We start from the raw sequence: 22,024 nt of genomic DNA on the forward strand, positions 1-22,024 counted from the left end.
CCCTCTGACAAATTTTTATCCATTTGGAGCAAGATTTGACAAAAATTGCTTTGACATAGTTTTTGACACAGTTTTTCTCTTGATTTAGTTTTTAAAACAAAACTATGTCAAAAGAAAAAAATTTTTTCAGTTTTAATTTTTTAGCAGTTTTGAGTTGTAAAATGATTAAAAATGATAAATTAGAGCCCTCTGACAAATTTTTATCCATTTGGAGCAAGATTTGACAAAAATTGCTTTGACATAGTTTTTGACACAGTTTTTGACACAGTTTTGCTCTTGATTTAGTTTTCAAAACAAAACTGTGTCAAAGAAAATTTTTTTTTTCAGTTTAAATTTTTTGGCAGTTTTGAGTTGTAAAACGATTAAAAATGATAAATTAGAGGCCTCTGACAAATTTTTATCCATTTGGAGCAAGATTTGACAAAAATTGCTTTGACATAGTTTTTGACACAGTTTTTGACATAGTTTTTCTCTTGATTTAGTTTTCAAAACAAAAACTATGTCAAAGAAAATTTTTTTTTTCAGTTTCAATTTTTTGGCAGTTTTGAGTTATAAAATGATTAAAAATGATAAATTAGAGCCCTCTGACAAATTTTTATCCATTTGGAGCAAGATTTGACAAAATTGCTTTGACACAGTTTTTGACACAGTTTTGCTCTTGATTTAGTTTTCAAAACAAAACTATGTCAAAGAAAAAATTTTTTTTCAGTTTCAATTTTTTGGCAGTTTTGAGTTATAAAATGATTAAAAATGATAAATTAGAGTCCTCTGACAAATTTCAATCCATTTGGAGCAAGATTTGACAAAAATTGCTTTGACATAGTTTTTGACACAGTTTTTGACATAGTTTTTCTCTTGATTTAGTTTTCAAAACAAAACTATGTCAAAGAAAAAATTTTTTTTCAGTTTCAATTTTTTGGCAGTTTTGAGTTATAAAATGATTAAAAATGATAAATTAGAGCCCTCTGACAAATTTTTATCCATTTGGAGCAAGATTTGACAAAAATTGCTTTGACATAGTTTTTGACACAGTTTTTGACACAGTTTTTGACATAGTTTTTCTCTTGATTTAGTTTTTAAAACAAAACTATGTCAAAGAAAATTTTTTTTTTCAGTTTTAATTTTTTAGCAGTTTTGAGTTGTAAAATGATTAAAAATGATAAATTAGAGCCCTCTGACAAATTTTTATCCATTTGGAGCAAGATTTGACAAAAATTGCTTTGACATAGTTTTTGACACAGTTTTTGACATAGTTTTTCTCTTGATTTAGTTTTTAAAACAAAACTATGTCAAAAGAAAAAAATTTTTTCAGTTTTAATTTTTTAGCAGTTTTGAGTTGTAAAATGATTAAAAATGATAAATTAGAGCCCTCTGACAAATTTTTATCCATTTGGAGCAAGATTTGACAAAAATTGCTTTGACATAGTTTTTGACACAGTTTTTGACACAGTTTTGCTCTTGATTTAGTTTTCAAAACAAAACTATGTCAAAGAAAATTTTTTTTTTCAGTTTCAATTTTTTGGCAGTTTTGAGTTATAAAATGATTAAAAATGATAAATTAGAGCCCTCTGACAAATTTTTATCCATTTGGAGCAAGATTTGACAAAAATGGCTTTGACACAGTTTTTGACACAGTTTTGCTCTTGATTTAGTTTTCAAAACAAAACTATGTCAAAGAAAAAATTTTTTTTCAGTTTCAATTTTTTGGCAGTTTTGAGTTATAAAATGATTAAAAATGATAAATTAGAGTCCTCTGACAAATTTCAATCCATTTGGAGCAAGATTTGACAAAAATTGCTTTGACATAGTTTTTGACACAGTTTTTGACATAGTTTTTCTCTTGATTTAGTTTTCAAAACAAAACTATGTCAAAGAAAATTTTTTTTTTCAGTTTCAATTTTTTGGCAGTTTTGAGTTATAAAATGATTAAAAATGATAAATTAGAGCCCTCTGACAAATTTTTATCCATTTGGAGCAAGATTTGACAAAAATGCTTTGACACAGTTTTTGACACACTTGATTTAGTTTTTGACACAGTTTTGCTCTTGATTTAGTTTTCAAAACAAAACTATGTCAAAGAAAAAATTTTTTTTCAGTTTCAATTTTTTGGCAGTTTTGAGTTATAAAATGATTAAAAATGATAAATTAGAGTCCTCTGACAAATTTCAATCCATTTGGAGCAAGATTTGACAAAAATTGCTTTGACATAGTTTTTGACACAGTTTTTGACATAGTTTTTCTCTTGATTTAGTTTTCAAAACAAAACTATGTCAAAGAAAAAATTTTTTTTCAGTTTCAATTTTTTGGCAGTTTTGAGTTATAAAATGATTAAAAATGATAAATTAGAGCCCTCTGACAAATTTTTATCCATTTGGAGCAAGATTTGACAAAAATTGCTTTGACATAGTTTTTGACATAGTTTTTCTCTTGATTTAGTTTTCAAAACAAAACTATGTCAAAGAAAAAATTTTTTTTCAGTTTCAATTTTTTGGCAGTTTTGAGTTGTAAAATGATTAAAAATGATAAATTAGAGCCCTCTGACAAATTTTTATCCATTTGGAGCAAGATTTGACAAAAATTGCTTTGACACAGTTTTTGACACAGTTTTTGACATAGTTTTTCTCTTGATTTAGTTTTCAAAACAAAACTATGTCAAAGGAAATTTTTTTTTTTAGTTTCAATTTTTTGGCAGTTTTGAGTTGTAAAATGATTAAAAATGATAAATTAGAGCCCTCTGACAAATTTTTATCCATTTGGAGCAAGATTTGACAAAAATGGCTTTGACACAGTTTTGCTCTTGATTTAGTTTTCAAAACAAAACTATGTCAAAGAAAAATATTTTTTTCAGTTTAAATTTTTTTGCAGTTTTGAGTTGTAAAATGATTAAAAATGATAAATTAGAGCCCTCTGACAAATTTTTATCCATTTGGAGCAAGATTTGACAAAAATGCTTTGTTTTTTAGCTCTTGATTTAGTTTTTAAAACAAAACTATGTCAAAGGAAATTTTTTTTTTCAGTTTCAATTTTTTGGCAGTTTTGAGTTATAAAATGATTAAAAATGATAAATTAGAGCCCTCTGACAAATTTTTATCCATTTGGAGCAAGATTTGACAAAAATTGCTTTGACATAGTTTTTGACACAGTTTTTGACATAGTTTTTCTCTTGATTTAGTTTTCAAAACAAAACTATGTCAAAGAAAAAATTTTTTTTCAGTTTCAATTTTTTGGCAGTTTTGAGTTGTAAAACGATTAAAAATGATAAATTAGAGCCCTCTGACAAATTTTTATCCATTTGGAGCAAGATTTGACAAAAATTGCTTTGACACAGTTTTTGACACAGTTTTTGACATAGTTTTTCTCTTGATTTAGTTTTTAAAACAAAACTATGTCAAAGAAAAATTTTTTTTTCAGTTTTAATTTTTTAGCAGTTTTGAGTTGTAAAATGATTAAAAATGATAAATTAGAGCCCTCTGACAAATTTTTATCCATTTGGAGCAAGATTTGACAAAAATGGCTTTGACACAGTTTTGCTCTTGATTTAGTTTTCAAAACAAACTGTGTCAAAGAAAATTTTTTTTTTCAGTTTTAATTTTTTAGCAGTTTTGAGTTGTAAAATGATTAAAAATGATAAATTAGAGCCCTCTGACAAATTTTTATCCATTTGGAGCAAGATTTGACAAAAATGGCTTTGACACAGTTTTGCTCTTGATTTAGTTTTCAAAACAAACTGTGTCAAAGAAAATTTTTTTTTTCAGTTTCAATTTTTTGGCAGTTTTGAGTTGTAAAACGATTAAAAATGATAAATTAGAGCCCTCTGACAAATTTTTATCCATTTGGAGCAAGATTTGACAAAAATTGCTTTGACACAGTTTTTGACACAGTTTTGCTCTTGATTTAGTTTTCAAAACAAAACTGTGTCAAAGAAAATTTTTTTTTTCAGTTTAAATTTTTTGGCAGTTTTGAGTTGTAAAACGATTAAAAATGATAAATTAGAGGCCTCTGACAAATTTTTATCCATTTGGAGCAAGATTTGACAAAAATTGCTTTGACACAGTTTTTGACACAGTTTTTTTGTTCTTGATTTAGTTTTCAAAACAAAACTATGTCAAAGAAAAATTTTTTTCAGTTTCATCTTTGAGTCATATGAAAAAAATAAAAAAAATATTAAAAATTAAACAGAAATATTGAAAGCTCGAATTTTGTTGAAAAATTTAAAAAAAAAAAAAATAGAAATTTAAATATTTGATGATTTATAAAAAAAAAATTAACTAAAAATCCTTACGTTTATACAAAAAAAAAAACAAAAAATTAGCATGCATTTAATTTTTTGTAAGCTTTTTCCAAGTGTTGCAAAGCAGCTTTGGCTGCTGCCCGTTTCGCATCGTCCTTATTCTGCCCGAATCCATAAACATCAATTACTTCGTTCTTGCAAACGAACCGCAAATTAATTTTCACAACGTCATCCACAAGCGTCGCATTTCCAAATTTCGGTTGAGCATTCGGTTGGAATTCATACAATCGCCTGATAATTTGTTTCGGAACGTTTGCCATAAATTCGCAGATTTCCTGTTGCATCAATTTGTAAATAACTTTCCACGTGACTTCCAAATTGCTTCCGGAATCGAAGAAAATTGCTCCAATGAGAGATTCAAAAACGTCTCCCAAAACTTTTGGCACGTCAATAAAATCGCCCATCAATTTGTCGTTTTCAGTGACGAGTAAATGGACTTGATCCGTGACGCGATGCTCGTGAAGTCGCTGATAATCGACGAATTTCGTGATGGTTTCGGTCAAAGCGACATTTTGACTGAGGATATGCAGATGAAAATTGTTGCGAACGGCGATACAGGCAAGAGTGTTGTTGTTCACCAAAGCACTTCGGAGGTCAGTGATCTGCCCGGGATCCATATTTTCGCATTTTTCGAAGATATAAGCGGAAATCAGCAAATCGAGGACTGAATCGCCGATAAATTCCAAGCGTTGGTAGCAATCGAAGCGTGTTCCTGGGTATGAGGGATGCAATAAAGCCTGCAAAAGGAAAGATCTGTCCTTGAAAGTGTAACCCAAGGACTTTTCCAAATGCTTGTAATTGAGTAAAAGCTCGTCAACTTCATTTTCGGTCGCCCCTGCTTTGATCCTAACACTTTGCATCCGCGTTTTGAGCAAATTTGGCAAAAGTGTCGTGTTATCTGGAATAATTTCAAAGAAATTCAACAACTTCAACGTATGTTCAATACCGCACGAGTTCAAATAAACGCCCAAAAGTGACTCCATGGAATCCGCAACTGCTTTATCCGGCACATATTGTTGATCCAACAACAATCTAGCCGATCCGTCACTCGTATCGCGATTTCCGCTGCCTCGAATGCTGCCCATGAACTTAATTTCGTTCCTCGGATCCAATTCGCCGCGCAAAAATTCATCCTTTGACACACACAACTTGTTCAAATCGTGAGCGCTGCATCGCATTTCGAGCATATTCTCCTTCACACTCGACGGGACTTGAAACAGGGGCGGGATCCAGCTTTGACCCGGATCGAAACGCCATAATTTAAGCATCCCGGGTAGATTTATGCGATTTGCCAGATAAAAAAGATTCCGATTTGAGACAATCATGCCTTTGCACGACGACAAATATCCCTCATGCCATTCGGGGTGACGATAAACGAGATATAAGCTCACGGAAAATTTCAAAAATGAGTCGCCCAGCAACTCAAAACGTTCCAAATCGAAGACGTCGTGCGATGAAGTGCAAGTTATTGCTCGTAAAACGTCTTTTAGCTCAGGAGATGCGGGAATTTTGTGTTTCAACAATTTTATGTCGAATTTGACGTCAGTTGGAACATCGAGAATTGCCTTTGGTACAGTCGATGGAGCCGTTAAACGATGAATTTCGCTTAAAAATCCTTGTTTTTCAACATATTGCTTGACAAGGTGGTTATCAAAGTCGTTCGTGATGAAGCTGATGTAATAATCCAACTCGAATTCTTGAAGATTTTCCCAATTTCGGTCGATGTCAATGGGTTCTTGCTCCTCATTCCACAGTGTCAAGGCATTTAATTGATCCGTCAACTGCATTAATGGCGTTTCCAAGCGTTTTATTTGCTCCGCTTCATTTACTTTTGGAAAAGTTATTGGCGCAATTTTTCCTGAGGGCATCGGTTCGTCTTCCGAATCTGAATCGCTTTCTTCCTCGTACATGTCTTCCTCTTCTTTTGCTTGATTTTTGAACGAATCGACGTCTAAAGGCACGGAACTCGATTGTGATGTCGGCAAATTAAGCGCCGCGTTGAGAGTGACTCGCAAATGTTCCGCAAGCAACATAAACTGAAGGCGATGCAAGACGCTGGGCAACAAGAGAGCTTTCAGCCAATAATCTCCGGAAATTTTGTAATTGTGCACCAATTCGGGAATGTAAAAATCGGAAGTTGTGTATTGCGAACGTTTCGAAGATCCATCCAAGCCGGCGCCAGCACTCAAAAAATTCAAAGTCGATGGGAGACATTTTGTGTCGATCATGAATTGATCGCGTTGCATGACGTTCATCGAGTATTTTTCGAAGAAATATTCGGCAAAACTGTTGAATTTGTCCTCGGGAAAGTCGCTGAAAGGCGTCAAATGCTCGGCGACAGAAACGACGAGATAATCATTATTTCCGTACGTTTTGTGACAAGGTCGAACTACCTAAAAAAAATTTAAAAATTAATTTAAAAAAAAAATTAAAAATTTTTAATCTTACTTTGTGCAAAAAGTCTTCTGGTTTAAATTTTAAGCGTCTTCTTTCCGGTTCACTCAACATTTTAGGCTCAGATAAGCTTTGGAAATTTTTCACAACTTCCCAATCAATCGCATTTCCCTTCATCGGGACAATCATGAACGAATTTGCTCCATTTTCGCCGGGAATTAAACAACTTTTGACAGTTTTCAGCAAATCCTTAAAAAGCATGATGTGAAATTTTCGCATTTGATTCAACTGCGTTTCAGAAAGTGCTTCAGAGACAATAATAGGGTCTGAAATTTTCACTTGGATCTCTCCGTATGACAAAAAGACTCGCATCGCAGGTAATTCCGGTAATTTTTTCGTTGTGAAAATCCCGAAGCAGCAATCGTTTGATAATAATTCGGAGAAAACGCGACGATTTCGCTCGAAAATATCGTTTGCTGTGCTAAAATCAAATTTCGGAGAGCATTTTATGATGTGTATGTATGCAATGGAGGTTCTTGTTGACGGAGTACAATTGAGTAGTTGTTCAGGAAAGACGATGTCATGAAGGCGTTTCATTTGTTTTGTTCCAGCTTTTCCGGAGGTTTCTGAAAAAAAAGGTAAAAAATTTTCTTAATTTTTTTTTAATTCAAAAATTTTTTAGCTTTGAAGAAAATGTTAAATTTTTCCTTTTGAAATACGTTTTTAATTTTTTTTTTAATTTTTGTAAGTTTATGTAAAAATATAATTTTTAATAATTTTTTAATAAGTTTTTCAATTTAAAAATTTTCAGAAAATTTTAAAAGTTATAAATTTTTCTGCCAATTTAGTTAAAATTTGTCGAAATAAAATATATTTTTTTTAAATAAAAGAAATTTAAAATTTAAATATAAAAAAAAATTAAATTAAAAAATAAAAATTTCAAGTAAAATGAATTTGTTCCTTTAAAAATGACAAAATTTAAAGAAATATCATGTTACGAAAAGCTAAAAAAAATATAATTTGGAAAAAAAATTTTAAAAATTGTAAAAAAAATCTAAATAAATTTAATTTTCAAAAAATTGTTGAAAATTCAATAAATTAAAAATATTTTTAAAAAATAAATTTAATGAATTAAAATTAATTCTTAATTATTTATTTTTAATTATTGATTTTAATTATTTTTTTTATGTTTTTCTTTTTTTTTCAAATTTAAATTGAAAAATTTAACAAAAAAAAAAAAATAAGAAAAAAAATAAATTTAAAGAAGTTAAATTTTAATTTAATTTAAATTTTAATTTAAATAAATTTGTAAAATAAAATTAATGAACTTTATTATTCTTAAAAATGAATTACATTCAATTAACTTTAAAAGTTGTTAAGTTATTTTTGTAAATTAAAAATTAAAACAAAAAATAAAAAAATGAAAAAAAAATCTTTTAAACTTAAAAAATATAGTCGGTAGGTATAATATTTTAAAAAATTCGTTGAAAATTTAGTTTAAATTTTTGGAAAAATTCTTGAACTTTAAAATTTTATTAAATTATTTTTTTTTTTATTTTTTCTATCCAATATTTAAAAATCCAAAATATTTTTAAAAATTAAAGTTTAAAAAAAAATTAAAAATTTTCTTACCATCTCTAAAATTCTCCCAATGCTTGAAATAAATATCCTTAATTTCAATAATTTTCTTCGTCGGATCGACTGGCATCAAATTATCCGAAAGCTCTCCATTCAAATAAAGTTGCTTACATGCCTTGAACGCTGCATGCCGTTTCGCTAATTTGGCAGTTTCCATCTCGTCACTTTCTATCGGGGCCTTTATCGTGCTTTGAACGGGCATGTACAACCGCACTGTGTAAGTTTGTCGTTTTGCGAAAATTTCCGGCAAATTAATCCGCTCCCAATAGACACTTGTACTCGTAAAACGATCATGTGGCATCAACATTGCATACCGATTGAGCAATTGCAGGGCACTTAATGCTGTTAATGTAGCACCTCCTTTTGTAACGAACGGCGGAATGAGTTCGTTATAGAGTTCTGCTGAAATTTCCGCTTCATCCGGCATTTTTCGGTTAATAGTCTTCCCGATCAAGCATTCTTTTAACTTTGCCTCGACTCTTTTGTATTTGTCGATTTTCATGAGTACCTTGGATTCTTCCATTTTGTTAATCATCATCACGAATTTGCTGTTTTTCATGCGAGCCCGCCCCTTGGACTGAACATAGGCACTGAAGGTGTTGGCAACATCCGCACGTATGACAAGATTGCACGATTGCAAGTCGATGCCCTCTTCCAAGACACTCGAACAAACAATTAGATTGGTTTCGTCTTTGCGGAAACGTTCGATGACACGACGACTATTTTTTTCGTCGAGGATCGCTTCAATTGACTCAGGCAGGGAGTTGCGGGCGCCAACCATGAAATCCGCACGAATTTTTGGCTCCGGTTCTTTTTCCGGATCGAAAGATTCTTCGAAAATTTTCTTCAAAATGTGATAAATGACCTTTGCCGAGTGACGTCTTTGGACGAAAACGAGACCTTTGAGCTCTTTTGATGTTTTTTCGTCTTGCACGTGTTTATCCAAAAACTGAACTAAACTGATAATCTTCGGAGAACCGAATTTCATGAGTTTATTGTACTCGAATTTTTCGCAATCCATCACAGTAACGAGACGTCGTCGCATTTTTTCGGCAAAAGTGATGCAGAAACGGTAGAGATTCGTTTCTATTTTGCTCTCACATTGTCGTTTTTTTAGCTCAAGTTCTACGAGAACTGCTAAAATTGCAATTGAACCGCCATAAATGCCCAAATCCTGTAATTGATAGATGAAATCGTTGAAAAGTACTTTAACTCCTTTGACGTCATTTGGGAGATCTCGCGTGAAATTCTTCGATTTTTGTGAACGAACTTCAATTCGATATGCCTCCGCATAAGAAATTAACGATTCGACATCCTTTTCGCATCTCGTTATCAATTCGGAAGACATGACAGGATTATATTTCAAAACCGATTCTTCAGGATCTGTCGAAAATTCCATGACATCCGCGAAAGCCGTTGAACTTTCGACTGTTGCAATTGTCGCCATAAACACATTTTCCAGCGTACACAATTCCTCGGCAACTTGTTCCGGCGGACAATCTTTCTTCAGCAAGACGCCCGTTAAGCCGATGACACGAGGATGCATTTTTTTGTCGACATTCTGAAATTTGCTCATCAATTGGTGCATTGGGTGATCGCCGCGTCCTGAGTGACATTCGTCGATGACGAGAACATTGATGTCGGCTACCGAGAGATATGCCGACGTTATGACATCGACGATAATTTGGCATGTGGCGACGATGATTTGGTATTTTTCGAATTCTTCGCGCCATTGTTCTTTTTTCCAGTTGTCGACGTTCATGTCGCCCGTGTAGAGACGCACTTTGAAGGATGTCGATTTGGAGAGGACTTCGAATTGTTGGCGTGCTAAGGCAATGGTGTTTACGACGAAAACGGTGCGTTTGCCGCCTTCGGATAATGGACTGTGGAAAAATTAATTTCAAAATTTATATTTTAATTTTTTGTTAAAAAAAAATTATTTAAACCAATTTTCATTAAAATTAAACTAAATTAATATTTACATAAATTATTTCTAAATTAAAATTTAATTTAAATTAATTTATTATTTTAATCATTCGATTTTAAAAAAATATTTTTTTTCATTGAAAATAATTTTTTTAAATAATAAATTTATTTTATGTTATAAATTTATTTCAATTTTAATTTTTTTTATAAACCTTTAACAAATAAAATATAATTTTTTAATCAAAATTAATTATGAAATTTATTTTTTTTATTTTTAAAAAATGTAACATTTTATAAAATTTACAACTAAATTTATTTCTTATTCACAAAAATTTAAATTATTTTGATTTTTTTTAAATAAATAAAAAAAAAATATTTATTTAATAAAAATAAATTTCAATAATTTTTAAAATAACTTTTATTTTTTTTAATAATTAAATAATTTTTAAAATTTAGAAAAAAATATATTTTTTTTAAATTTTCTTTTTTAATATATTTTAATGTTAATTAAAGTTTTAATTTTTTTAATTAAAATTAATTTTGATAATTTTTAAAATAAAAATATATATCATTTAATTAAATAATTTTCAGATAATTTTTAAAATTTATAAAAAAATATTATTTTTTTAAATTTTCTCTTTTAATATATTTTAATTTAATTTAATTTAATTAAAATTAAAAATTTAATACTTACGGAATTAAATCCTTTGCAAAGTGATTGATAACTTGGATGGCAATATAAGTCTTTCCAGCTCCTGTCGGTAAGTAAATTATCGTATTTTTCTCAATACAAATGTCCTTCATTTTCTGCTGATACGGTCTTTCCTTCAATAAAGCCTCATCTGGCTTTTCTTCGCCCGTTTTGGGATCAATTAATGCTGGAGGGCGATCCATTTTGTTACTTTCTGTTGGAAAAAAAATTTGATAAGCTCTTTGCCTTACAAGAACTTTTATACGAATGAGCCGGATTGCATGTAATTCCCGATATTATTGCGAAATCATAAATTCCAGACAAAGATTGCATTGTAAAGAACACGTCATCGATTGTTTATTTAAAGATTATGGTATAAACAACTTTTGATACATAGAAAGTATTGAAAAAAGTCGATCGTTGAATTAATTCTAATAAGATTTTGTTATCAAATATTTAAAATAAACAAGATTTAACGAGATTATTTTTGCGGATATATTTTGCCGGTTTGTTGAATTTCTTGTTTCGACATGTTTCATTTTGAATTTTTAAAAGTTAATTCTTACCTTTGTTCTTTTTTGATGTAAATTAAATTTTTACATTAATATCTACACAAATTATTTAAAATTACATTAAAATCAGAGTCGACTTTGATTAAATTCTTTTGAACTTGAAGTCGACTCATTATTGTCAACAAATATTTTTGAGGGTTGCCGGATTTTTTTTTTTCAAAAATTTAAAAAATTAATTTTTGAATCAACTTTTAATATTTTTATAATATTTTTTTATTAAAAATGGTAAAAAACGACTTCTTTTAAAAAATTTGATTATTTTTTCTCGTTTTTTTGTTAAATAAATTCAAGGCTTTGCATTGTGTTTTTCAAAAATTTTACATCAATTTTATTTTTTTTTTCTAAATTCAAAATATTTGACTATAAATTTAAAAAAGTAAAAAAAAATAATATGAATTTAAAAAAACTAAAATAAACTAAAATAAAAATTTTGAATGTTTTTAAAAATAGGTTAAAAATTTTTAATTTCTTTTGGTAAACTGCAAAAAATTTCTAACAAATTTCTTCTTAAAAAAAATGCGTTCCATTTTTTTTTACTTTTCTTTTACTTTTACTAATTTTAAAAATATTTTTTTAAGTTTGTCAATTTATTCATTTAATTGAAAAATTCATCTAAAATTAATTACTTTAGAATTAAAATTTAAAAAAACTCCTAAATTGATAATTTTTTTAAATATTTATTTTTGTCTCAAATTTAAATTTTTAAATGATTAATTATTATTTTTTAATAAAAATTTAAGTTTAATTTATTTTTTAAAAAAATTATTTTTTTTTAAATTTTAAATTCACTAAAATATTGAATTTTTTAACTTGAAATATTTTTCAGTGAAAAAATCTAAATTTTTGTAATTTTTAATAAAATTTTAAATTTACTGAACAGCTGGCAACCCTAAAGTTCTCTTCTGTCAGTATTTTTGTTTACATTTTTGCAGAGCATCTTCGATTTTTATTTCGAATTTCCTCTAAAAATTTCAAAAAATGAGCAGCGATGAGACAGATAAGCGTTTATGGATTGGCAATCTAGATCCCCGAATCACCGAGTAAGTTAATTTTTTCGCATTTTTTCGCCAAATTCAAAGCTAATCTAAATTTATTTTTTCATCCTATTGGTATAAACTAATAAAAATTCTGCAAAAATGTGGTGAAATTGAAAAATTCGATCTACTCTTCTACCGAAATGGCCCGCAAGCAGGACAACCTCGAGGTTATGGCTTCGTTTCATTCAAAAAGGTAAATTTTTTCCTCATTTTATGAATTTTTTTAAAATTAATTTTCATTTTTAGCCCGAAGACCATGAAAAAGCCATACAAAAGCTGAACGGAATTAAAATCGGAGACAAACACATCGCCGTTCGTCCCGCGAACAAAGTCAATTACGATGAACTCGAGAAACCAAAACCCAAAATTGATATTCCCGCATTGACAGCAGGCACTTCTGCATCATCATCGTCGATGCCCGCAACGCATCATCGCACAAAAACTGTCATGACAAGTAAAGAGCTGGCGATTCAAGCGTTGGAAGCGAAATTGAAGCAACTCGAGGACTCGAATTACGATTTTGAATTGAACAAAACGGCAGCGAACGAGGCGCCGCTCATCCAAAAGTACCAATATAACAAGGACAAGCCCTCGCAAACGCATACTCGAACAAAATACTCACACAATAGGCATCGAAGTCGACCTTACGGCAAATCGGGACGACGATAACTGATTTTTTTTCTTGTATTTCTACGTAATTTATTTTAATTAAAACTGATATCTAGTAAAATTTTAGCTCAATTATTGGTCTTTTGGTGCATTTTTGTATTTTCCTCGCATGTGCATTGGCAATGGGATAATTTGAGGGCATGGAACTTGGCCAGGAATCTCACAAATACACGCTCGGGAACATCCAACACCGAAATTCGCGGGATTATCTTTCTTTTCTTGCGCTTTTGCTTCAGCATCGAGCACATCTTTCGGTTTTCCGACGACTTGTATCAAATGGTTGAGGATTTCGATGCGATTTTTGCTGTCAATATCGACCAATATCTCCTTGCCGTCTTCGTAGTAGCACCGAATGAAGGGACTTGGCGTCATATTTTTGAAAGTAATGCACTGAACGGAAGGATTTTTGTACTGCAACTGAGGAAATGTCCAAAAAACGAAATCTCTGAAAGACAATTTAATTAAAAAAAAATGATAAAAATCGAAAAATTGAAGTTAAAACCTTGCTCCCTTGTGATGTTCACCGAAAGTATTGTAATTTATGGCGAAAATTTTTATTTGATCCTTTAGCATGAGACGTCCCGCTTCGAGATATTTGATTGTTCTCCGAATGGGAGATCTTCCTATCATCAAAGGCATCTTTTAAATTGAATTTTTATGAATTTTACGTGTTTCGAGCAATGTGTTTTGTATTTTTTACCAAAACAAAGAACTGTCAAAGTTGTCAAAATACGTCGACGAGCACTGAAAACATTAACTTCGCATTTCACTTTGAAAATTTCGCGAGAAAAGACGGATTTTCCTTGAAAATAAATTAAATTAACAAAAAAATTCATGAAATGACGGAAGATTTGCCATCCGAATATGATCTCATCGTCTTGGGAACAGGTAATTTTTTAAAAATTTCAATAAAAAAAATATTTTTAATTTTTTTTTTAATTTTCAGGCCTCACAGAGTCAATTGTGGCAGCAGCTGCAGCTCGCATCGGCAAATCAGTCCTTCACATGGACACAAACGAATATTACGGAGGGAATTGGGCCGCCTTCCAGCTCGAAAGCTTCCGAAAGTTCATCGCCTCGCATCATGAGTCATCCGAAAATCGAACAATCGCAGTAACAAAGGTAAAAAATTTGTTATTTTTCGCAATTGTTGACCCAAATCAGTCAATTTTTTGATTAATAACTCACACAGGAAGCAAATTTCGATCAAACAACTGTCGAAATACTGCCTGCAGGAATTGGCATTGAAAATATCGAGGAACGTTGGTTCGATTTTACCACACATGGCTCCGTATGCGGATGGGATCAGGAAAAAATATGCAAGGAAAATCGTAAATTCAGCATCGATTTGACGCCAAAACTGTTATTTGCCAAGGGAGAGATGGTAGCGTTGCTGATTTCCTCGAACATTTGTCGCTATGTGCAATTTAGGGCGGTAGATCGCGTCGCAACTATCAAAGATGCCACAATTAAGCCTGTTCCAAGCTCGAGGGCGGATGTTTTTACGAACAAAGATGTGACGGTAGTCGAAAAAAGGCTTCTCATGAAGTTCATTGAGGTTTGTTTGAAGTATGTGGAAACGCAGGACATGACAGAATTCAAGGATTACGAAGACAAAACGTTCATCGAGTATTTGAAACACAAAAAATTGACGCCAAATTTGATACATTACATTTTATACGCTATCGGAATGGGCAATAACGAGACAAAATGCATGGAAGGCGTGAAAAATGTCGCAAAATTTCTTACCAGCATCGGTCATTATGGAAATACGCCGTTTTTGTTCCCGATGTATGGCGCCGGAGAGATTCCTCAGTGCTTTTGTCGACTTTGTGCGGTATTTGCGGGCATCTATTGTCTCTCGAGTCCCATAAAAGCGTTGGAATTCAAGCAAAATGAAGATAAAACGTTCGTTTTTGACGGTTTGCAGTACGAAAATCGAAAATTAACATCGCGAAACATCGTGATCGGGCAGGGAGTTGTCACCAAAGACGTCTTAAAAGAAGAAAAACCCGAAGTTAAAGCCTTAAAATGTGGAAAAATATCTCGCGGAGTGTTTATTACTGCAACTCCCATCGGCGGATTGCTCCAAAATCAAGGAAAAAATGGCGTGATGTTTTTAAAACTTCCTCCGGTATCGGAAAAAAATCATTCGGGCGCTTTTGTCATACAGCTAGATCATCACAGTGGCGTTTGCCCGAAAGGTTTGTACCTGATTCATGTCATGTGTGAGACAATCACGACTCCCAAAGACGATTTGGCGCCATATGTCGATCAAATACTGAAAAATACAAAATCTGACATCAAAACTCCCTCATCCGATGACGTCGATGTTAATTTTACGGATGACGAGCAACCTCTCGATGACGAAACAATTCCCACAATTCTTTGGAGTTGTTACTTTAACATTCCCCGATGCGTTGCATGCGAAAATGAATCAAAATCTGCTTCGACGAACGTAAAATTGGCATGCGGACCATTTTTCGAACTCGATTTCGATCGTTCCATCAATCAGGCGAAGGAGATTTTTGCAGAACTTTATCCAGCGGAAGATTTTTTGCCACGTGCGCCGGAGCCGGATGAAATTATTTGTGAGGGCGAAGACCCGACAGTTCCTAAAATTGAATTAGATCCGTTTTTGATGGAAACACAAACGGAAACTCTCGAAGGCGAGGCTATTGAACAGGCGCGGGAGGCACGACAAGCAGCTGAGGAAGGTGCGCCGCCCGAAAATGCAAAAGAAGCCGAAGAAGATGTTGAAAAAAGTTAAGCTTCCAGTTTTTTGAAATGCACTTGTTCTCAATTTATCTGTTTTTCACAAAAAAATAAAAAAAAGCTTTAATTTAATTTACGAAAAAAAAAAAATTTTAAAATAAATTATTGTCGATCGACGACACATTTTACATTGTCTTAAGAGTAGCCATTGCCTCGATGATACGTTTAATTTCGTTCTCAGATTGCTCGATTTTTTCCTTGTTGGCCTCCTGAACCTCAGCGGGGACTTTTGTGGCGTAATCCGGAACAGACATCGCCTTGTTGGTATTTTCGACGGATTTTTCGAGTTGTTCCTTCTTCTTTTGCAACTTGGCGATTTCCTTTTCGGGGTCAATTAAGCCTTTAAGGAGTAAATGCACTTCGCACGAACCCGTAACAGTTAAAATTGCGCAACCAGCTGGCGGTTCAGCAGTAATTTCGACTTTTGAGCAGTACGCTAATGTTGCAATGTCTGTGGCGAATTTTGCGAAAACAGTTTTTGAATAGTCGTCTGTGGAAACGACGAAGGCTTCTGTTTTTTGCTTGTTTTGCAAGTTGTAGTCGCTGCGAGCGGAACGAACAATTTTGATAGCTTTTTGCATGAACTCGACGTCTTTTTCGATTGATTCGTTCAGCCAGGAACTTGTCATGTCGGCATCTGAAAAGGAAAGAAATTTAAAGAAATTAAAAATTTTGCATAAAATAAAAATTTTTGACATTTAAAAATTTTAAAAAAATCGTTTTAAAAATTTTGTTGATATTTCGATGATTTCAGAAGAAATAAAAAAAATTTATATTTTAAATTTTTAATTATTTTTTTTAATAAAATATTTTTAAATTAAAATTTTTATTCCATTTACGAAAATAAATAAATTAATTTAAATTTAAAAAAAATAAATAAAAATTAATTAAAAATAAAATTCAATTTCTAAAAATTTAATATTTTTTTTTAAATTTTTAATTTAAGAAACTTTTTAATTTTTTATTTGATAAATTAATTATTAATGAAATTAAATTTAATTAATTTTTTTTTTAATTTAATTTTATTAATTAAGAAATTTTTTAATTTAATTAATTAAGAAACTTTTAATAATAAATTAATTAATTCAAAAATTTTTTAAGTATTTTTTACTTATTAAATATAATTAATTAATTAATTTTTTATTATTTATTTTTTAAAAAATTAAATTTAATTCAATTAATTCGTCGATTTTTGACGTAATAAAAAAAATAAAAAAAAATTCAATTTAAATCTCTCACCTGGATAAGGAGCAACACAAATGCTCGGAATTGCCGTATTAGCTCTCGGTAAACGTTGGAAAAGCTCTTCCGTGATGAAAGGCATGAACGGCGAAAGAAGTCTCAAACCGTAATCCAAGCAAGTGTAAAGTGTGCGACGAGCAATTGATTTTTCATCATCCGTTCCCGATAAGAAAGTTGGTTTCAAGCACTCCAAATAGACGTCACACAATTCATAAAGCCAAAAGTTGTAACAAGCTGTTGTTGCAGCAGCAAATTCGTATTGTTTAAAGCCCTTGTTGCAGGCATCTGTTGCGTAAGCCAAACGTGACAAAATCCATTTATCGATGTTGGATTCAGTTCCCGTCTAAAAAAAAAAAAAATAAATTTTATTTAATTTTTATGAAATTTATTTAAATGAAACTCAAAATATTTAAAAAAAATTGTTAAAAAAATAAATTTTTAATTATTTTTTTTAATGTTTGAAAACATAAGAATTTCATTGAACACAAATTTTTTTTAAATATTTTCATTTAATTTTTTTAGAATTTATTTTTTTTTATTTTACAAGGAAATTAATTTTAGAATAACAAAAAAAAAATATAAAAAAATTTTTAACAAAAATATAAAAATTTTCATTTTCTTTTAAATTTTTTTCATAAGAAAAAATTAGAAAAAAATCTTTAAAAAATTATTTTAAACTGATGAAAAGATAATTTTCGATAATTTTCATTAAAAGTTTTTGATGAAAATATCACAAAATTTCGTTTTATTTAAAAAAAATCATTTTCTTCTTAATTTTTTTTTATTAAAGAAAAATTAGAAAGTTAAAAACAAATCTTTTAAATATTTTTTATTTTCTTTTCAATTTTTTTATATGAAAAAGTTAAGAAAAAATTAAAAAAAAATTAATAAAAATAAAAACTGATGAAACATCACAAAAGTATATGATTATAATTAAAATTTTGACTTTTAAAAAATTTTTTAATTTTTTTTTAAATCTAATACTTTAATATTTTGAATAATTTTTTTTTGAGTTTCTTTAAAAAAAAAAACTAAAATAAAAAAAATTTCTTACCAATCCCGTGAGAACTTCAATTTTCTCGTTCTCATCAAAGTATCTCAACGCAAATTTCGTCGCATTCCACAATTTATTACAGAAAAATCTGTAACCCTGAACACGTTGAATATCCAAATTTATATCTCGTGCTGCCGTCAAATAAGCGCATAACGCAAAACGCATCGCATCAACACCGCATTCGGGAATTCCATTGGGATAATCTTGTTTTTGTCCCAATTTAGCTTTTTCAATTTCCTTCGGATCCAAATTCGAATCGTACAATTGTTCGTGCAACCCTTCGAGAGAAATTCCCGTAATGACATCCATCGGGTCGATAACATTTCCAAGCGATTTTGACATTTTTCTTCCGTGCGCATCACGAACCATCGGATGCAAGAAAACTTCTTTGAAGGGAAGTTTTCCAAGCAGTGTTTGACCGAAAAATACCATTCTCGCAACCCAGAAGAACAAAATGTCGTGTCCCGTTTCCAAAAGTGATGTTGGGTAGAAAAGATCGAGATCTTTCGTGTTGTCGGGCCATCCAAAGACGGAAAAGGGGAATAATCCCGAACTGAACCACGTGTCGAGAACATCTTCGTCTTGCGCCAAGGTAAAATCAGCAGCTGCAAGTCCCGTTTGCTCCATTGCCTTCTTTTGAGCTTCTTCTTCGGTGCGTCCGACAACCCAAACATCACCCGCTTCCTCGGGGAGTTTTGAACTTTTAACTTTGTACGCGGGAATGCGATGTCCCCACCAAAGTTGACGCGAAACGCACCAATCACGAATGCCATCCATCCAATGATACCAAATTTTCGTGTGAAATTCCGGCGTGATCTTGAGTTCGCCATTTTTGACAGCTTCTGTGGCGCTTTTTGCCATTTCGTCGCATTTGACGTACCATTGAGGCTTGATAAGCGGTTCAACGACGTCTTTTGAACGACTGCAGATGGGAACAACCATCGGATTATTGACCCATTCTTTGTACAATCCCAATTCCTTGAGTTTGCCGATGACAGCGCGACGTGCATCGAACCTTTTCATGCCCGTAAATTCGCCATAATCGCCAACAATGTACCCATCATCGTTGAAAATTGTGATAAAAGGCAAATTATGACGCTTTCCGACATCATAATCGTTTGGATCATGAGCTGGAGTGATTTTCACGGCGCCCGTACCGAAATTCATATCAACAAATTCATCACAAACGATCGGGATTTTACGCGAACAGAACGGATGAACGACAAATTTGCCGTGTAAATGCTTGTAACGCTCGTCATTGGGGTGAACAGCAACTGCAGTATCGCCTAACATCGTTTCAACACGCGTTGTAGCAACAACAATCTCTTCATCCGTGCCTTCAACTTTATACGCGAACGAAATCAAGACCCCAAACTCAACTTTATCCGCATATCCGGGAATTGACATGTACGTTCGCCCGGGAATTTCAACTTTATCGACTTCAATGTCAGAAATTGCGGATTTTAACGTGCAAGACCAATTCACTAATCGACTGCTGCGATAAATTAATCCATTTTCGTGCATTCGAACAAATGCTTCGGTAACAGCTTTGCACAATTTTGGGTCCATTGTGAAGGCAACACGACTCCAATCGTAAGACGAGCCCAATTTACGGAGTTGATGATAAATTCGGTCGCCTTTTTCGTTTTTCCATCCCCAAATTTTGTCGATAAATGCTTCGCGACCCAAATCGTGACGTGTTAGTTGCTGTTCGCGCCATAACTTTTTCTCGACAACAACTTGCGTGGCAATGCCGGCGTGATCGCATCCGGGGACCCAAAGTGTTGTGCGCCCATTCATGCGATGCCAACGAGTGATGGCGTCTTCGATGGAATTTGTCAAGGCATGGCCCAAATGGAGGGAGCCCGTGACATTTGGAGGCGGGATTACCATCACGAAGTTGCCTTTTGGATTGGGTTTTGATAAGTCACGCTGAAAAAAAAGAAGTTTTTTTATTTAAAATTTAATTTAAGTTTTTTGTTTCATAAAATTTAATTAAAAATTGGAGAAAAAATTAAATTCAAAAAAAAATATTGAAACAAATTTTCATAAAAAAAAATAATTTTAAAATTTTAATTTAATTTCAAATATAAATATTTTTGTTGATTTTATGAAAATTTTAATTAATAAATTAGTTTAATTAATTAATAGAAAAATAAATTCATAAAAAAATAAATATTTAAATATGAAAAAAATTAGAAAAATAAATTTAAAATATTTAATATTAAAAAAATTATAAAAATGTTGTTCAAATGAATTGATCTTTTTATAATTTATAAGAAAAATTTGAAAAAAAAATTTAAAAAATAATTCCATTACAAAAATTATTCGAAATTAATATTTTTATTTTTTTTTTTGAATGTTTGAAAAAAATAAAAACTTTACAACAAATTTATAGATTAAAAAATTTTAAGTTAAAATTATTATTTGAAAAAAATTTAAATTTAAAGTTAAAAAATTGAAATGCGGAAAAAATTTAAAAAATTAGAGAAAAATTAAAAATATTTTTTTTTTTCAAAACTTTGAACAGTACCTAATAATATTTTTCTATAATTTTAAAAATTTATAAAAAAAAATTTTGAAAAAATAAATATTTAATTTCTTGAAAATTTATAAAAACATTTGAAAAAATTAATTTTTGATATGGGTCAAAAATTTGAAATTTTAAAAAAAACTTTTATTAAAAAAATTTTAAGTTTTTTTTTGAATTTTTTCAAAACATTAAATTTCAAAAAATTTTTTTTTCAGTTTCAATTTTTTGCAAAAAATTTAAAAATGATAAATTAGAGCCCCTCTGATAAATTTTTATCCATTTGGAGCAAGATTTGACAAAAAATGGCTTTGACACAGTTTTTGATTTAGTTTTTCTCTTGATTTAGTTTTCAAAACAAAACTATGTCAAAGAAATTTTTTTTTTCAGTTTCAATTTTTTGTCAGTTTTGAGTTATAAAATGATTAAAAATGATAAATTAGAGCCCTCTGATAAATTTTTATCCATTTGGAGCAAAATTTGACAAAAATGACTTTGACACAGTTTTGAAAAAAAAAACTAAATCAAAATCTTTATAAAAGTCTCTTACCCCATATTCTGGCTTGAAAAATCCTTCCTTTTCCCACCAACTATACCACGCAGCTTCGACATATTGCGGACTATAAGCATCTGGCATGGGACTCGAAAGATCCTTCTTCTCACCCGGCGCTGTATTTCCCGTATAAACAACAGCTTCCTTCACTTCTTTCGTCTTTTTCTACAAAAACAAACAAAAAATTTGTCAACAAATTATTGCATCATTCTTTTTCGTCACAATTTTGCAGGCAAATGTGAGTCATATCTCATGCGCGATGAAGATAAGCGAGATTTTCTGATAAAATATTTGCGAAAAATTACCTCAGCCTTTTCTTTGGCAGCTGGCGGAGGCGCAGCAGCTTTTTTCTCCTTTTTCTCATTCAACTTTGCGATTTTAGCTGCCTTTTTGGCTTCCCGTTCCAATTGTTTCGCCGATTTTTGCGGAGCTCCTTCGCCATTTGCTTCGACAACTTTTTCCGGTTCTGACATGATTTTTTAAATTTTTCAATAAAAATTGCGGAAATATTGTTTTTTAACTTTAAAAATTCGATTTATTTGTTTTAAAGTTGGAAAATTAGAAATTTCCCTTCACTTTCGAAGCGTGTGTCTCGTGGCACGATTTTTTTTGTGTGTGTTATTCGCGTCAGCTGTTTTCTGTCAAACGCGTT

The 22,024-nt window shown here is 31.0% G+C and overlaps 5 protein-coding genes across 6 annotated transcripts in view; 2 read left to right on the top strand and 3 right to left on the bottom strand.

Moving 5' to 3' along the window:
- Positions 1-11,626, bottom strand: part of LOC134827201 (endoribonuclease Dcr-2) — a 126,987-nt gene extending 115,361 nt beyond the window's left edge. The window contains exons 1-5 of one of the 2 annotated variants that reach the window (XM_063839776.1): positions 11,507-11,626; positions 10,944-11,154; positions 8,318-10,206; positions 6,740-7,311; positions 4,270-6,684 (exon numbers count right to left, since the gene is read on the bottom strand). In XM_063839776.1, the coding sequence (XP_063695846.1) occupies positions 4,309-6,684; positions 6,740-7,311; positions 8,318-10,206; positions 10,944-11,143 (5,037 nt within the window). In that variant the 5' untranslated portion in view covers positions 11,144-11,154; positions 11,507-11,626 and the 3' untranslated portion in view covers positions 4,270-4,308. The remainder of the gene's footprint in view (positions 1-4,269; positions 6,685-6,739; positions 7,312-8,317; positions 10,207-10,943; positions 11,155-11,506) is intronic. The other variant, XM_063839775.1, reaches the window with a different exon arrangement.
- An 813-nt stretch (positions 11,627-12,439) lies between these two features.
- Positions 12,440-13,218, top strand: LOC134827237 (probable RNA-binding protein 18). The gene is made up of 3 exons (XM_063839822.1): positions 12,440-12,552; positions 12,622-12,742; positions 12,796-13,218. Exons 1-3 carry the CDS (start codon positions 12,491-12,493, stop codon positions 13,216-13,218), a joined length of 606 nt encoding a protein of 201 aa, XP_063695892.1. The 5' UTR covers positions 12,440-12,490.
- A 72-nt stretch (positions 13,219-13,290) lies between these two features.
- On the bottom strand, positions 13,291-13,925 carry LOC134827238 (small ribosomal subunit protein mS25). The gene is made up of 2 exons (XM_063839823.1): positions 13,721-13,925; positions 13,291-13,663 (listed from the first exon to the last, which is right to left on the bottom strand). The coding sequence occupies exons 1-2, from the start codon at positions 13,855-13,857 to the stop codon at positions 13,291-13,293; spliced, it is 510 nt and encodes a 169-aa protein (XP_063695893.1). The 5' UTR covers positions 13,858-13,925.
- Positions 13,926-13,955: 30 nt separating this feature from the next.
- Positions 13,956-16,129, top strand: LOC134827236 (rab proteins geranylgeranyltransferase component A). Its single transcript, XM_063839821.1, has 3 exons — positions 13,956-14,106; positions 14,165-14,340; positions 14,411-16,129. The coding sequence occupies exons 1-3, from the start codon at positions 14,058-14,060 to the stop codon at positions 15,986-15,988; spliced, it is 1,803 nt and encodes a 600-aa protein (XP_063695891.1). The 5' UTR covers positions 13,956-14,057; the 3' UTR covers positions 15,989-16,129.
- On the bottom strand, positions 15,997-21,988 carry LOC134827235 (valine--tRNA ligase). The gene is made up of 5 exons (XM_063839820.1): positions 21,678-21,988; positions 21,370-21,537; positions 18,290-20,221; positions 17,233-17,578; positions 15,997-16,630 (listed from the first exon to the last, which is right to left on the bottom strand). Exons 1-5 carry the CDS (start codon positions 21,843-21,845, stop codon positions 16,119-16,121), a joined length of 3,126 nt encoding a protein of 1,041 aa, XP_063695890.1. The 5' UTR covers positions 21,846-21,988; the 3' UTR covers positions 15,997-16,118.
- Between the last annotated feature and the right edge of the window lie 36 nt (positions 21,989-22,024).

The sequence above is a fragment of the Culicoides brevitarsis genome, chromosome 1, assembly GCF_036172545.1.
Source record: "Culicoides brevitarsis isolate CSIRO-B50_1 chromosome 1, AGI_CSIRO_Cbre_v1, whole genome shotgun sequence".
NCBI lineage: Eukaryota > Metazoa > Arthropoda > Insecta > Diptera > Ceratopogonidae > Culicoides > Culicoides brevitarsis.

Excerpts from the sequence above, each read along its gene's own strand:
- LOC134827237 (XM_063839822.1), top strand. The coding sequence starts at position 12,491 with ATGAGCAGCGATGAGACAGATAAGCGTTTATGGATTGGCAATCTAGAT. Across the intron at positions 12,553-12,621 it reads CTAGATCCCCGAATCACCGA|GTATAAACTAATAAAAATTC; the intron begins GTAAGTTAATTT and ends TTCATCCTATTG. Across the intron at positions 12,743-12,795 it reads GCTTCGTTTCATTCAAAAAG|CCCGAAGACCATGAAAAAGC; the intron begins GTAAATTTTTTC and ends TTTCATTTTTAG.
- LOC134827238 (XM_063839823.1), bottom strand. The coding sequence starts at position 13,857 with ATGCCTTTGATGATAGGAAGATCTCCCATTCGGAGAACAATCAAATAT. Across the intron at positions 13,664-13,720 it reads GAACATCACAAGGGAGCAAG|AGATTTCGTTTTTTGGACAT; the intron begins GTTTTAACTTCA and ends ATTGTCTTTCAG.
- LOC134827236 (XM_063839821.1), top strand. The coding sequence starts at position 14,058 with ATGACGGAAGATTTGCCATCCGAATATGATCTCATCGTCTTGGGAACA. Across the intron at positions 14,107-14,164 it reads TCTCATCGTCTTGGGAACAG|GCCTCACAGAGTCAATTGTG; the intron begins GTAATTTTTTAA and ends TTTAATTTTCAG. Across the intron at positions 14,341-14,410 it reads GAACAATCGCAGTAACAAAG|GAAGCAAATTTCGATCAAAC; the intron begins GTAAAAAATTTG and ends TAACTCACACAG.
- LOC134827235 (XM_063839820.1), bottom strand. The coding sequence starts at position 21,845 with ATGTCAGAACCGGAAAAAGTTGTCGAAGCAAATGGCGAAGGAGCTCCG. Across the intron at positions 20,222-21,369 it reads TTTTCAAGCCAGAATATGGG|CGTGACTTATCAAAACCCAA; the intron begins GTAAGAGACTTT and ends CTTTTTTTTCAG. Across the intron at positions 16,631-17,232 it reads TTGTGTTGCTCCTTATCCAG|ATGCCGACATGACAAGTTCC; the intron begins GTGAGAGATTTA and ends TTTCCTTTTCAG.